Below are 16,530 nucleotides of genomic sequence, written 5' to 3' on the forward strand. Positions count from 1 at the left end.
TGTAATATTCAGTTGGAGAGTGAAGTGGAAGACGTCTCCTCATTGTGGTGTGAGTTTTCTCTGGGGGCTCTGCTTTCCTCATTCCCCAAACATGCACTTATGGCAACACTAAATTGCCCACAAGCTCAAATTACCTTAATTGACTCAGTAGAATTGTGCAGTTGGTGTTTCATTTTGATGCGTCTTTATAGTTAACATATCATTTGATGTTAGACTGCTTGTTAAATCTGCCAGTCTGTGTCTGGTTATTCTTATTTGACTTTTAGGAGGTAACAAATAGCCATCAATGCCTGTAAATACAATCATTCACACAAACACACACATCTGTTAGTGTTGCTGCCATTGACCAGCAACATCTTAGCTCCTTACTAGAGATTTTAACAAAGCAACAAGAAAGGTTTTTGGACTGAAAATTGGATAAAAGCATACAGCAGGGAGAAACACAAAAATGTACTACATTAAGCATAAGGCTTATCCTTGAATTAAGACAGTGGGTTGGAATTCTAAAATATTCATCAAATCGTGATGCTCATCTCATGCATTATGCAACAATGATTTTCAATATTTTTATCATCCAAATACAAAATACTGTTTAAAAATCATTATCAGATATTACTGAATATTAAAAATTACTGCAGTGCTGGAACATCACATTTTTTATCCCACATCACCTCAAATGTGTTACTATACATGCAACAATATATAGGGATTGATTCAGCAGCACAGATTTGTAAGGTGTTCACAGAACAAGTTCAACCACACATGTATTAAACATGAAAATGTTGAGAATGAATGTAAAACCAAGTTTAAATTTGGTGCAGAGTTAATTGAATAGTTGACATTTATATAGTATCTAACAAAATGATTACCAGATGGACAAACAGCTTTGGATGATGCTGTAGAAAGAAAATGTTATACAAAGACTGTTTGGATGAAACAGTCTTTGTATAAAACTAGGTCAAAAACTGTCTCTGTTTACATTTGTTGTTTGTTTGATTCAACTGAAATTAAGACTGAACACTTTATGCACCAATTTGTGGTTTTGTCCACAAACATCTCTTACGGCAGTTTAAGATTTAACACGAAAGGCTGTGCATAAGAAATAGTAGCAGTGATAGAAAGTGAAAAACTATAAATCACATCCTCTATTCTCAGAATACAGCCACCGCATATTAGCACAGTGCCCAAATACTTAATACAAGACATACATGTCATACTCAGTCAGTTCAGTCTGGGTTTAAAAACATATCCCATTACAATACCACATTCAAATTAGGTATTTTTTAAGGTTTAAAAGCTCTTTAACTCATCATTCATAAGAAAGACCATTGGACCACTTACCTTCTTGAAAATTGCTGCAGAGCAAAATCAGTTTATTAACAACTTATTAACATTTACAACTGCAGACTTGATATATTATTGTAAGAACCATTTATTAATGACTTATTAACATATGTTGCAGACAACTCTTTACATTTGCTTATTTTCTAGGACTCCTAGTGCTACATGCCATATAAAAGTGAAATTATTCATAGAATAAATTCTACTCATAAACTGAAATGTTATCAAAGTGCTCTAACTCAGAGAACAGATACTGTAACTTGCATTTCTGCTATTACATTACAGCAATATAATACACTGCCTCACAGTGAACAATGAATACAGAGAGTTAAAGTTGCATTAAGTGTATAGTGCTGTTTCAAATTCATATTTGTGGTGCTTGCAGGCTTAATTCACCAAACAGACTCATTGGGGACTCTATGAAAATTATTGGGGTGGGGAGGGGGGTGAATCTTACAGTTGTTAAACTGTTAATGTTAATTATGGTGGGGAGGGTCTTGCTTTTTAAAAGTTGGAAATCTAAAAGGCTCATTAGGGACTGTGTGAAAAGTATTGGGCTAGGAAAGGGGAATGAATATTATAGTTTTTAAACTTCTAAAAAGCAAGACCCTCCGCAATGTAATTAACATTTTCTTTTAACCTTCTCCTTGACTTGGAAAAAACAGCAACACTCTTCCCCCAAGATCTCAAAATAAAGTGAGTGTTGAGATAGTAGAACTTGTTTCACCTTTAATAATTAAAAGAACAGAATTTAAGATGGTGTAGCTGAATTTACAAACTAATAAGTTAATAATATTTGAATAACCACTAATATGTGGAATTAGCAATTACTAGAATTATGGCAAATATGACAAAATGGTGAACATTCTAGACATTTTAATAAACAGTTGCTGAATAAACATTTATTACAGCCAATAAATGGCTGCCACATGCACCAGCTCTCTGCAATCGACTGTTGGTCCTGTTAGTGACTAGTTTGATTGTGATGAGGAAAATAAAGCCCCGAAACAGAGACAGGATTGTTGTCTTACATGGCAAAGTGCACTATTGTAACCCATTGTGTGCACGAAAGCCATAAATTGTATTCGGTCCATTCTTTAAAACTATTATTTTCACAAGGGAGGGCTGCAATAAATGATAAACCTGGAGTAAGAAAAGTCCCCCCCCCCCCAAAATTGAGACAAGCCTCCCTTCAGCAAAGAGAAAAAAATACATAAACCCCTCCCCTTTTCTTACCCCCTTGCCCTAATAATTTTTGTACAGTCCCTTAGTAAGAAGAAAATATTTTGTACTCTGCATTTATCAAGCATGAAATGTGAAAGTTTGAGATGTAAGCAAAAGTCCTCATGAATAGCCTCAGAACTCCGAGACATATCCTCAATTTACATGTCAAAATAATGATTATTTTCAACCACTGGGGGCAGCCAAACCGCTGCCAACCAGGCAGCAAAATGAGCAGTTCTTCTGTTTGTGGAAAACTGAAAAATATATCTAAGCTAAAAACATTTATGGTGGGTGATTTTAAAAATCCACATCAAACGTGTGCCATAATATAACCATTAACAATAAATATACAATCTCGCAGGGGGAGCAGAGGAAGCAAGGGATCTCTGTGCAGGGGTGGGTGTTCATCGAAGAAGGCTCAGTGCAAATGAGTGTAAACATAATCCAAAGTGGTAGATGCTTTTTTTTGGAATGGTGCTGGTCAGTTTGCTCAGAATCCAGTGTGCGACTTTGTCTTTCATTTCTCCCTGAGGAGATACAACACGATGGCCTTCAGGTAGTGTCCGAACGCACAGGCGGAAGACACCAGCCAGTGGGAGCGGAAGCTGGGATCAGTGTTCACCACACATTTTGTCACATCCACCTGTGAGGGGACACAGTAACACAATGAGTCATGCATGTGCCGCAAGAGCTCAGCAAAGGTATTCTGATCCTGATATGAAACAACACAACCAAAAAAAAAACAGAGTGTGTTTAGCAGTAACGAGAAGACTTTATGAACACGTGTTCTTAATTTGAAAATATTGTGAAAATCTGCTGTGGCAAGATGTGCAATTTACCCACAAGTATGTAATTTTCAAAGCCAAATCCCACACTGTAATCTCCGCAATGCTTGCTTCAACACTCTACTTATATAACTAGAAAACTTTCATAGACAATGAAGTAATACAGAGACCACAGTTTACTGTCAGCCCTGACAATAAACACTTCTCCCTCTGCATATCACGAAATGTTATTTAGGTTTCAAGCAGGACATGCTGACATCATCTCTCGGTGTAGAAACATTACAGGTCGAGTTTTGACTGAGACTGTGAAAAACAGTTCCCTCATTTGTGCTTAGGAGGTCAGTTATACAATGCGTTGCTCTTCATTTTGTCACACTCCACTTATCTTCAAAGCAAAACTGACTTGGGTGCAGTGTCTCTTGAGTCCACAGGCGAGCATTTGTTCACTTGTTATGCTCTTTGCAGCAGAGCAGAACACAGACGGAGGCACGATGCCAGGCCTTGTTCCCTCTTGTGCTGGAGTTTCACTTTATTATTTCAGCAGGATTGTATCAGACAGGCTTTTCCCATTCACAGGACTCTACAGAAGACACATCTTCTCTTCCATCTGAAGCTGTGGCTTTAGTTTATGTCTAGTGGTTAATTTTTATGAACCAAAAAGATGTTTGTTAACTTGAAGCAGTATATGTCAGCTGTTCTGGATCTGCTCTACCTCGTGGCTGAAGCATCAGCTGAACACATAAAGCTTGGTTGAGGGTGTAAAAAGTTGGTTTGAAGCTCTGGTGTCTAACAAAGCATATATGTTATCATACTATCATACTTAGGCCTCAAGGTGGGGCTAATTAATAATATTGAGCTGCTGGCTTGTCCCTCCTCAAGCCATCACAGCTACTGACATCATGAACCTCATCACAGAACTTCATGTGTAAAATTTCAGTTCATTGAGACGCATCAGCCTCCAGACCAACTAATATTTATCTGCAGCTGCTAACAGAAACCAGAGGAGAAACACTCACTTCATCATCGCAAAATAATAAAATGCGTCCACTACAATGTCTTGGTGCCTCATTTCATTTCGTGGCTTGATTAACCAATCCCAATTGCTTGTGCAAAAAAACACTAACAAGCTTAAGTGTAAAATTTGTTATTGATTATGCCTAAAATATTTCAGCAAGGCTGCATGAAAAACAAAAGTAGTATCAAGAAAGTAGTGAAATATTAAAATGGAAAATCCAGAGCAGTAGTTCACTTATTTTATTATTCATGCTCTATAATATTCCTTGTGCTCGTATAATATTCCCATAATATCCTTTTTATAGGAACTTAGAACATACTTGGATTCCTCTATGTAATTCCTTTTTGGACCGCATCTTATACAGTGCAGTACTTTTTCAATACTTTCTTTCTTCTTTCTTTCTGTCATTTCTGACATCAATATATTAAAAATACTAATCCTAAAATACCTCACCGGCATGGTGACTACTGTGGAACTAAACACACTCAAGCAGAAACACAAACAAGTGATTGGGTAAATAAGAAAGTTTCCCTTACCCAGCCTCCTCTCCTTTTTAACCAGGAGGTCAGACTCTTGCGGACAAACTCCCCCATGCAGTCGACGATGGTATGAACCATAGCTGGGTGACCGTGGCGCACACAGTCGACTGCCAGGGCCCCTGCCACTGCGTACAAAGAAACCACCTTTCCCCATGTCACACCTGGCGGGAAACACACAGGTTGTAGAGCTATTAGAACAAAATAAACACACAACCATTTATGTCCTCTGTGTGATGTATGAATCGAGAAAATAGTTTGCAATCCAATTATTATTAGATGATTACAGGGTTCTAAAGCAAAATGGAGTAACTGCTCTTTTTGTGGAGTTGGAGCAGAAACGTCTCCGTCAGCAGTACTCTTTAAAGATGGATGAACACATTATAAAACCTCAGCAGCAGCCAGGAATTATGCCTACATGCCTGTCTATACCACAAAGAAGAAAACCCAAACCCAAGACTTGGTGGCAGCGGGCAGACAGTTAGATCAGTGAGCAGATCATTTTTCCAACTTTAGCTCACATGTAGAGTGACTCTTTCTGCCGCCACGCCATTTACAGTCAAAGCTTTAGACTATTTTTGTATTGTTTATACAGTATGTCCAACACATACAAACTGAGACTCAACTCCATCCATCCTCTGTAACTGTCATCTGATTCATTCCTAGACTCTTATAAACGGAGGTCATGTATCTCTTTAATGGTGAAAGCTGGAATTTGCAGGATGGCAATCTACTCTGTCGCTTCTTGTAAAACAGCTGTCTGATATTAGGTGAGTTCAGCAGTGATCCAAAAAACAAAAAGAGCAAATAAAACAGAAAAGAAACAGATTTGAGTTCAATAAAATATTTGAACCAAATTCTCATTTGTTTTTCCACAGCTGATTGTGCTTGGAGAGTCATTTCGAAAGTCATTTGTGGACAAGTTACTAGATAATAAATCTTATAAACAAAATGTGCTAATTGTTCCTTATTATTTTGATATATTTTTGCTTGGATAATCTTACTTTGGTTAACAGCCAGACACATTTACACTCTACAGTCAATGATGTTACACATTGGCATGCACAGACTGTTTAAGGGCCAGGGGAGAAATGGAAAAGGGCCACTTCTTTCAAGGTCCATAAATTTTGGGGCCTTATGAGAGACAGATTTTTAAAAAGAATGGTCAAAATTCATGCAGCAGAGGGTGAAGATATTTTCACATTTAGTTCCCAATATTGGTTGCATTCTAAAAATGCTGCGTCCTACATGACATTTCCAATAATACAACTCAATTGGTAAACTGGTAAATGCCCAAATTTGCCATTAAAAAAATATAGTCTCCAAGCTTAAACCTTGATAACCCTGATGTCATCATCAGGGCTATTTTGGACAAAGCACCTCCAGAACCACAGAAGACACTATACTACTGTTTTCACAGGCTGCCGAGTAGAAGCTTATCTCTCATAACTAGTAAACCGATCTTTATGTGTAATATCAGTGCCCTTTTCAGTGTGGCCTAAGATAGGATCCAACCTCAGGTGCTAGCTTGGCTGATAATGAGTTCAGTTAAGGTATTAGGGTGCCTCTATATAGAAAAACATGCTTCTTGAGATGTAACAGCAAAAACAAAAATGGCAGAATCCCATCAGGTCGCCCCTTCAGATGGAAGAAGTGAGGGTCATGTGCCACTACAGCCCCTTGTGGTAGAAAATCATTCTTCATTTTTGTCACATTTGACTCACACTTGTGTAAAAGAGGTACTCCAGTGATTTCATATTGTACCTCCATAAAGGTGTAAGAATTGTGATTTTAAAGATGCAGTCATGGATGTTTTGGCCACTTGGGGGCAGCTGAAACAAGCTGTAAACACAATACTGACATGTTATCACCTTTTAAGTGGATATAGGGAACAGTTGCTTATTTGACATGGAGCAACATTGGCATTTATTTGGAGTCGTGTTTATGTGCATCCAACAAATGAAAGCCCAATATTCACTCTCCTTTTGGCTCTATTCTCCTACACCAACGTCTGCGAAAAATAGTCAACTCCTTAGCTGTTAAATGCTTCACTACAGTATGTTCACCACCAGCTAGTCGCTAACTTTGTCTGTCTGTCGTTTGGTGCTGGGCAGGTAGCTTATCATAGCTTTTGTGCTAAAAACAACTACCTCATGTGTCTGGAATCCATGTTGATTTGAGTGAACCCGATAGTAAAGCTGCAAGCCACAAAACAAAAACAATTAGCTAAAAGATGCTAAAACACTCTGGGTGATAATTCTCTTTGTGTTCAACTTAAACATTACACATTGTTATTGATAAGGACAACTTTAAATAAATGTTTCAAAGAAAGGAAAACAAACTCATCCTATGCAGAATGTAACTTTGCTGCAAGTATGACATGTAGGATGTGATAAGACTTTTTAGCTGTAGTTTATCTGTGTATGGAGGAAAGCAATGTGACATTTGTCTCAGAGCTTGTACACGTTAGACAATTTTGTGGTCATAATCTACTGCTGATCATGACTTCCTCTTCACAGAGTGGCATGTCTAGGCGAAATTTTACATTGTAATCACCGAGGGCTACATGTGTATCTTGTAAACTGAAACTAATGCCTAACAACTTGTTTTTCAAATCTAGCATTACATATAAATCCCTAAATAAACACCACATTTGTAATCATGACCATAAGAGCATGTTTATATTAAGGCTGATATCTGTTTGAATCAGAAGTTTTTCTAAGCAACTCTGCACACACACTAAGGACCTGACTAACCTGAGTTCCTTCAGTTTGAAGCTGACTTTTAATTACCTTTGCAGCAGATTGCTTTGTTACTTTCCCTGAAGAAAAAGCCAGCTGAGGTTCGTGACTGAACTCTCAGGGTGGGGTCCAAATCTGCCTGTAACAATCAGCCACTCCAGCAACATTTTAACCTAATATGGACTGAATGTTTTCCCTACGGTTCCTTGCAGTGAGGGGATAATGACAGCGACAAAATGTCTCTGACTAACTGGAGAATCCTATCGTTGCCCTACATAAGAGGTGTTTACACAAAAAAGCAGGCCAGAATTGCTTTATTTAGCATGAGAACATTATGAATCTCCCTATTAAACAAATGATAAAACATCGGTAGGAGCAGTAGCAGTAGTAGTTCTCCAAACGTTTCATATATAAAACAATAAATAATAAAACAGTACTGTATTTGCCTCAGGCTCTGAAGTTCCTCCTTCCCAATGACATCAATGAATAACTTCCTTAAAAGGACAAACATCTTCCTTTATTTTTGGGTCCAAGTTTGTGCAGGTCAGAGATAAACCTGATAACAAAGCACAAAAGCTGGTTCCCATGAGCAGCCCTGCATGAATGGCTTGATTTACAGTACAATAACCAGATTTAATGGGGGACTATACCTGTGGAGAAAATGTCTGCAGCCACAGCCAGGAAGGCGTCTGACACCACGCTCTCCGATGCCACTGTGATGTTGAGCTGTCGTGCTACATTGCGGTAGACGTTGGGACGAAGGTACTCCAACTCATCACCTGGCCAAGATAAAGACGTGGAAATTCAGTCAAAAAAAGTGAATATTGTATCGGTTGTTTGTGGTGTATCCAACTTTGCATTTAGCCCACAGTTAAAGTGAGACTATGTTACCTTTGAAAGAAGAAATAACACATTCTTCCCTTTACAAATGAAAAGCTGAACTCATGAGTAACAATGCACCGTTGCTCAATTCAATTCACTCAGGACTTTTGCTTCTACAACCTTACTTGGTCTCGTATGACCGTTAGCTTATGGCGGCTCCAAACTTAAGGTAAATATTGCTGTCGAGCAGACATTACTGAGTCAGTTGGCATCTAATAGGCTTCTTCTATGCTTAAGTCATTGAGTCTTAGTTGGCTTCTTGTTACTCTCTCTACTTATGCTACCATTATGTAGCTTAGCATTTTAGTTAAATATTAGTAGCTTTAGCATTTTAGCCCCTGATTTGACTTCTCTGAGGTATGGACAGGCAGGATTGGCGAGTAACAAAGTACAGTGATGACATTCATCTAAATAATAACTAAAGACACTGAGTGTCTTAGAAAGTTTATAACAGTATTAAACATACATTTGGTTTTGACTTTAATGTGATTCCACCAGAACTTTTAATCCATGAGGTGAAAATGCTGGAACTTCCGATTTACTTGATATCCGGTAAACGTTTAAGAGAACCAAGTCAAAAACGAACTGCTGTAATCTCTTAAAAAATGTTCTCATATGAAGCATCAGAGGTTTGCCAACCATTTGGTAGGACCACAGTTTTTAAAGTGATTTGAGAGTCTCCCAGCCGGAAAGTGGTCATTAGAGCCCCCCTGTTTTTACTAAACAGTGTCCTTTGCTGTTTGATCTGATTTTCCAGTAGATTGCGTAACAAAACCAAAACCAAAACTGGAGGTGTGGTGATAACCACAAATGGTAATATGAACCCTCAGACTGGGACAGCCATCTGTAGTCAGTTTCACATTTCATTCTGGGAAAACATCCAGGGAGGCAAACTAAAATTAAACTGTGTTCCTTGTTTTTCTAGGGATTCCCTGAAATCACGTAAACGTCTTCCAGAGAAAATGAAAGGTAATCCCCATGATACGTTTCAGACAGGGCTGTCAACTGGATTTGATGAGGTCATGAGTACAAGCAGCAACCCCCACCCCCACCCCAATAGACTTGAACATTTTATTGAATTATGATATGATAAGATACGATATACTTCATTGGGTATGTAGACGTGGGACACAGTCCACCACATAGTGGTATTCATTTATACATATTGCACAACCCTTCAATCCTAATAAAGTCACTTGGGAATTATGTCCCTACTGTTTAAGATGTTAATAGAGGAAAGCACAAATTAGTTTTTAAAATGATTGAGTCACCACTTGGGTACTCTATATCATCTGCCAGAGGGTAAAAGCTTGTACTCAGAGTGAAGGACATGGGATGGATCAGCCATTATTCTCTGTGCTCTGCTGAGCACAGACTGCTTGTATATAAATTGAAGGGACTGTTGTTCTTTCTTCACTATGACCTTCATGGTGGTCTGAACAAGATAGGCAAGCCTAGATTTTAACTGTACTGAGAGGTTACCATACCAGACCTGTATCCCATACCTGATATACTCTCCAAGACTGCCTGGTCAAGCCTCATACACTCTGAGCCTTCTCAAAAAGTAAAACCTCCATTATAGCCTGGCTGTCAACATGGGCTTGCCAGGTAAACATATATAATTCATTTTTTTCCCATTAAAAAAATCATTTAAACAACACTTGTAAGTTATGTCCCAAAGTTTCTCTAAATGATGGTCTCTGTCCTGTCTACACTTTCTTCATTTTTCTTGGCCTACAAATGATCACATTTAAGCACATCTAAAAAATATTGTTTGGCGTCAGTCTTTTGAAACTCCCATGTGCAACTTTATAAACTCTAATCTGCACTCCTGCTGTCCTAATTCCTAAATTCAGTGTCCACAACACAGCTTCAGTTTTTGGCAGGCAGTCCCACTAACTTACCCAGCCACAGGAGCACCGACGAAATCTCTCCCAGCGTCCCACCTGATGCAGCCAGTCCGTGCTCAGGCTTAGACCAGCCTATCCCTGCACGGTTGAGCCTGGAGTGGATATAGTCCCTGCATAGAGCTTTGGCCTGGGACACTAGCTCCTTGTCGGTGGGCGAGCGGTCAAACACTTCGGCCGCGAACACAGAGGAGCGGCGCAGCATCTCCATGCCCGTCTCATCCGCCGCGGACTGCGCTGCTCACCTCCCCGCCTCCAGCGCCTTCTTCCCGGGCCCGGCGCACCTCCTCCCCTCCTCCCAGCAGATAGGAAGACTTGTGGAGATGATCCTGCATGAAACAAACACACGGATTAGTTTGTGGACATCTTATGATAGCCTGAGTAAATCTGTCCGATGCAAACGCAATCAAAGTCTACTGAAGCAGCAGGTTATATAAACCCCTGGCTGGAGAGACAGGGACGTTTAGACGAGGAAAAGCTGGTATAAAAGACCAGAAAAGTTATGCATGAATCCAATAAATTACAGTTAGTGCGTTTATACTCTCTTTTAATGAAGGTGAGGACAATTTAATAACACTTACCCGAGAATCTTTATGTTAATAGGCTAATAAGCCCCAAATAGAGTATGATCCTAGGCTGGCTGCATCTTGACTTGTCATTGAGAAGAAAAGTGGTCTTGATCAGTTGACTGAAGATCTGCTGCCACTCAACGCGTTAAAAAATGCTCTCCACTTTACAGTCTGACAGGCTTTCCTTCTAAGGGCACTTATTGTGGAGTCTAAAGGCGGAGATAAGCAGACCCACACAAGCCCCGCCCCCCTCCAACTTCATCACACACACACACACACACACACACACACACACACACACACACACACAGGACACGACCTGACACCTCGGCTGTAAATCAATAACTGGATTTATTAAAGGTGTGCCTGCTTGACAAAATCACCATATCTACAGTCAACTCTGTTCTATTCTATTCAATTCTATTCAACAGGAAACCCACAGGAAGCTTGCGATGTGAGTTTTGCATTTCCACTGATCAAATACAGGCTGCATGTGTCAGATGTATGCAGTAGTGATTAATAATTGTTAGAATGACTCTGCATTGGAAAAATCAGGAGGCAAAGTAGAAGAAGTCTGGTAGAAGGTCCCTGTGTTTAAGTCTAGTTTTAATAAGTCTATTATTTCAGTTAGAATATGCATATATTGCGTATTTCCCTAAATATTTGTGTTAAATAAAATCACCAAATATACTGATTTATTGCAGACATGAGGGGCGTTTCAGAATAAAAAGTATTCCTTGACTTGAATACATGATGGGCACTTAAAGGCAACAGGGTACATACACAATGCACAGTGGGGTAATATTGGGGATTCAATAGGGACCCACAGCTAAATCTTACCCCGGGGCCCCTGAGGCCTATGTCATGGAGGAAAAATAAAGGATTTAGCAGAGTATAAAAGACTCTAATATTTGAGAAATGTTTCAGTGTGAAGATGTTTTAGAACATTGCTTTAGGGATGCAAGAAGATCTTTCCCCTCACAAACTAGACAAAGGGGATATCAGAATTTGTAAGAAACCAAACCGGAATTTGCTAAATATCTGAGTACGAATCACTTAAATTCAATTAAGCTGTATCGAAATGTGTTTTCAACAGTGTTTTGGCTGGAAGACAAAGTTCACTTGTTTAGTTGTTCCGGCCTGTTTTAAGTGACACCCTGATGTGATCCCTCACATGAAAACACTCCACATGACACTGCTACAGACTGACACACACACTCACTTCTTTGCACGGTACTTCTTCTTCTATTAGTGAATAGTTTTACGTTGTACGGTTTGCACAGGTCAGCCTCATGGGGAACATACATTATACAGTGAGTAAAGCATTGGGAGATGCATGTAAAACCTGCTGATCACTCTATAAAAAGTCCTCCATTCAAAATTTGACTTAAAATTTAGACAGTTTTGGCAGCAGTAAAATATAGGCTCCTGTCAGTGGCCCATTATTTATGTCTTAACATTTCAGAATGATTAATAATGTGCATATACTGTTACTTCTGATGTTCAGGGTTAGGTTTGGGGCTTGTGACCTCAGTTTTGGAAAATTCTGGCAACAGCCCTGCTAGTGTTGTAGCTTTTAATAGGAGGGAATGCGGTGAAAAGACTATTATACTGTATATTAACTCTGTGACATCATTAATCCATCACTGATTACAACATGTTCCTTTCATCATGGTGTGAATGTAAAATCTGAATCTACAAACTGTCTATTTACTAAAGGTAGCGGAGTAAATGTAGAAAGTGATAGTATACAGTTAAAAAAAGCTAAGTCATAATTACTGGCAACCATGACAACGGAGTTGATGTGGAGATAATGTGGAGCGACGTTACTTTGAAAGATAAACACCATGACAGCAGACAGTCGGCAGCTACACACACCTTCTCCACTCCCTACACAAAATCGTTTGAATAGATGTCCTTGGCAGATGAGCAATATTGGCATTTCTGGGGAAGCCACCACACCCACTGTACAAGCTGTTTGGACATGCCTGAGGAATGCCCTGCTTTGTCTGCGGCTGCTCGACAGATTTGTAGATCTCTGTTAATAGACAAAGGCCAACTCTTAACACTGTAACTGACAGCTTGATCACAGAAAAGGATTTTTTCTTTCTTTTGTCATCTCCTTCATTTGCCAATATCTGAACTCAATTCTCAGACTTTCCAGCGCAAAAAACCCCCCTCTATAACTCTATCAAAATGACATTTTCATGCATTAGCTGAGGTCTTGTTTACTTGTCTACTGTCAAAACGTTGCTATGTATTGAGTGTGTGTGACAGTAGTTTAAATAGTGGTTTAATGCTATCTGCTTTCCAGCATTACAGCTCACTGTACTTGAGATGATTTCTGTAAACTTACATGTCATGTAAAAAAAAGTTTCGGTGCCTCTGATAAAACCAAACTTTGTCATTGATACAGAACAGAAGAAGTGAACTGATGCAGTGAAGTCATTTCCTTGTATGATTGTAGGATTCACCGCAAACAGTTACCTCACTGTGTATTTCTACAATAACGGCATATTCAAAAAATACAATGAAAGTCATTCTTAATTTATATACTTTCAATCACTGACTTCTGCAAAACTTTCACTTTTTCTTGTTGCTATTTATCTAATCTTGAGGAAATTAACCACTGCAAATTGTTTGACAGCATTATTTGATGATTACCCATTTATTTTGCAACAATGATCAAAATTCAGTGATAAACATAATGTTGTGATGACTGTGTGATCATGTAATTTAATAACGTTGTAAGAGAACTGCATCTTGTGTTCAGAGTTTGCAAATGGACGTCGGGTTGTTTCGAATGTGAAGACAAGAGTTGCATATGAATGATGATGCAAGCTGGTGGTTAAAAATGATCTGATATAGCAACATGTCAGTGTTGTGTAAATATGGGTTTAGTGATTTGGCAAATAAAGCTTCTTGTACTGTCAGACCTTAAAGGAACTTCAGGTAAATATTTAAAGTGTAAGTGTACCACTAGACATGTGTTAAACATCTGCAGGCAAGATGTCTTCTGTTCAATCTGCAACACACAGGACTGTATGTAAAACAACAGCCGCACGCCTTCATTCAAATGAGCTTTTATTTGTTAGGTTTTCAATGGAATAACATGAAGACTACATGAGGGGATCCAGGAGCGAGGCCCTGATGACATGCTTAACAATAAATAGGAGTAATATACTGTTTGTTAACTGTGCAACAGCCTCTTACACACAGAGAATGTCCTGTAGTTTTTGAGATGACCTCCATCATCACCTTATGTTAGTTACAGCTCCAGAGGCGAGTGTAGGGAGGACTATACCGTTGGCTTCTCCGCACGCACGCACGCACACACACGCACACAAACACAAACACACACACTCACACTCACACTCACACAAGAGGGTAAAGATTCCAGTCTTCATAAAAAATATATACCAAACAATACCATGGTTGCATGTGGCGCACTAAATAACTGACATTAAGTGTCATAGGTGCCTGTTAGCTCAGACCTACACACATCTCCCACATGTCAGATCCCAACAGTCTTACACACAGCGAAACATTAACACCAGGTACAATTAACTTCAAAATATGTTCTTCTGGTTTGCTTTTACAAGAAAAATCTGCAACTTTTACAGAGTAAAACACTACAGTAACCACTATAGTATTTCCTCATGTTGTTATCCCTGTGCAAAACAAAAACAGGATAAATGATTACATATGATATTAAAGAGAGAACGTGGCACCACACTGACCGTTCTAACCACAAGTATTAAGCAGAGAAGCTCCCTTTTGAGCATTTTGAAACTTCCTTTTTATCCTTCCTTTAACAAGCAAATAAAGCCTCCGAACTGGACTGGCCTCAGTCGCTGATGAAATAAATACTGATTCAGTTCAACACAGGTTTGATTCAGCTCACGTTTCTCTCAAAATTAAACGACTTCTGCTCTCAAACCCATTTTCAACGTTCCATGAACCTTCTTGCTCTCCTCCACCTCACACACATACACACACACACCTCTGACTCTTTCAAAAGATGAAGAGAGCTGGATATTTTATCCACATGCTATCCGGTGTACCTTCATTTTCCACTTACTGTATATCATCTGTATTCCTGCTGTAGCACAATGCTGAACCCAACAAAGCTTCAGTTGTAACGTGTTGAGGAGAATAGTCCTTTAAAAAGCCTGAACTGAAGTTTTTGAGTTGGCCCCATACAACAATATTTCCCACAGTATCAGTCTATGTGTATGACTGAGTGCTACGCATGCACAAACTGACCACAATGTACACGTCTCCCTTTCATTATATCCTGTATACTGACACAAATGTTATCATTTACATCATTAATCAAGAAAAAAAAAAAACGCACAGATCATTATAATTCATGTTAACACTTCAATCAGTCGCCGCTTGTTATCGTCCAAATCTTTGATTCACTTGAAAAATAACACAGAGCGCGAGACTGAACAGAGTCTATTCTGATGCGCCAGAGGCCCAGCCTCCAGATACACCATCGTGTTTGTTTCAGTTTCCGTTTATCTCCATGGGACCTCCTTTAGGTATGAGCAGGCTCATCCGGCCTGTAGTGCTGGCTGCACTCTTGATCACCTCCATCCATCTGTGAAGAGAAGACAGCGTGTGTGGTCACGTTGGAAGATAAACATAGAAGTTGACGTGTGCTACGATAGAATATATCAGAAACAAGTTGATATGCGTTTACCTTTCAAACGTGTACTCGCTCTCTGCCCGGAAAAAGTAAACATGGGACTTGAATTGCAGTTTGAAGACGTACTCCTTGTGAATGCTGTCCGACTCCTCCGGGGTGCTGACTGTGTAGCCGAGCAGCGGGAGACTAGCCAGCGGGAAGTCATCCTGCAAACACATGACAACAACATGTATTGTATTACAGCTTGTATTCACGCAGGGAATAATGAAACTGAGTGAAAGAAAGCACTGGATGTGTTGCCAACCTGGTGGGTCTTGTAAAAGAACAAACAGAAGTTGGTGAAAACAACCCAGAGTTTCTGCCAACCGTTGCTGTTCTTGAACTTCCTCAGGAGGTAGCCTGAGAGCTGGTTCTGCACAGAGGGGAAGAGGAGAAAGTTAAAAAGCTAGACAGCAATGATTACATGATTATAAGTGATGTTTTATTATAAATTCATACAAGAGTCAGTGATGTGTGGCTGTGTGTGAGCGAGTAAAATATGTCACTGATTACATGAAAGGTATATTGTGCTAATTAGGGATGTTAAGTTTAAAGTGCTGATGAATGCTGTAACTTTAATAATAAATTGTAGTTTTCATTTACAGAAATATTGCTGATGCTCATCACAACAAATCAGGAACCTGTTTCTGAAATTTTTTAGAGCATTTCAGTCACTTTTCAAGAAATAAAAAGCCAAATGGATGTAGATTGGAATGGATGTTTTGTGTGTGGGTGCTGCAGTTTGTTTTAATTTTATATCTTGACATGGGGAGGGTGAAATATGATACAATTAAACCAGTTATGCTTTCTACTGAGACTTGTAATCTATCATGGCCC

The 16,530-nt window shown here is 39.2% G+C and overlaps 3 protein-coding genes across 5 annotated transcripts in view; all 3 read right to left on the reverse strand.

The window, feature by feature from the left end:
• The window catches only part of scly (selenocysteine lyase), a 372,304-nt gene that overhangs the window by 87,560 nt on the left and 268,214 nt on the right, over positions 1-16,530 (reverse strand). The gene's annotated exons all lie outside the window — the stretch shown is intronic.
• Positions 1,342-11,207, reverse strand: boka (BCL2 family apoptosis regulator BOK a). The gene is made up of 5 exons (XM_044362458.1): positions 11,013-11,207; positions 10,429-10,760; positions 8,293-8,421; positions 4,902-5,065; positions 1,342-3,208 (listed from the first exon to the last, which is right to left on the reverse strand). Exons 2-5 carry the CDS (start codon positions 10,640-10,642, stop codon positions 3,083-3,085), a joined length of 633 nt encoding a protein of 210 aa, XP_044218393.1. The 5' UTR covers positions 10,643-10,760; positions 11,013-11,207; the 3' UTR covers positions 1,342-3,082.
• farp2 (FERM, RhoGEF and pleckstrin domain protein 2) overlaps positions 14,068-16,530 on the reverse strand; it is a 30,795-nt gene continuing 28,332 nt past the window's right edge. For both annotated transcript variants that reach the window (XM_044362429.1, XM_044362428.1), the window contains exons 25-27: positions 15,959-16,066; positions 15,709-15,860; positions 14,068-15,606 (exon numbers count right to left, since the gene is read on the reverse strand). In XM_044362429.1, coding sequence (XP_044218364.1) covers positions 15,513-15,606; positions 15,709-15,860; positions 15,959-16,066 — 354 coding nt within the window. In that variant the 3' untranslated portion in view covers positions 14,068-15,512. The remainder of the gene's footprint in view (positions 15,607-15,708; positions 15,861-15,958; positions 16,067-16,530) is intronic.

This window comes from Thunnus albacares, chromosome 9, assembly GCF_914725855.1.
Source record: "Thunnus albacares chromosome 9, fThuAlb1.1, whole genome shotgun sequence".
Classification (NCBI taxonomy): domain Eukaryota; kingdom Metazoa; phylum Chordata; class Actinopteri; order Scombriformes; family Scombridae; genus Thunnus; species Thunnus albacares.

Excerpts from the sequence above, each read along its gene's own strand:
- boka (XM_044362458.1), bottom strand. The coding sequence starts at position 10,642 with ATGGAGATGCTGCGCCGCTCCTCTGTGTTCGCGGCCGAAGTGTTTGAC. Across the intron at positions 5,066-8,292 it reads TGCAGACATTTTCTCCACAG|GTGTGACATGGGGAAAGGTG; the intron begins GTATAGTCCCCC and ends GTTTCCCGCCAG. Across the intron at positions 3,209-4,901 it reads TAAAAAGGAGAGGAGGCTGG|GTGGATGTGACAAAATGTGT; the intron begins GTAAGGGAAACT and ends GTCCCCTCACAG.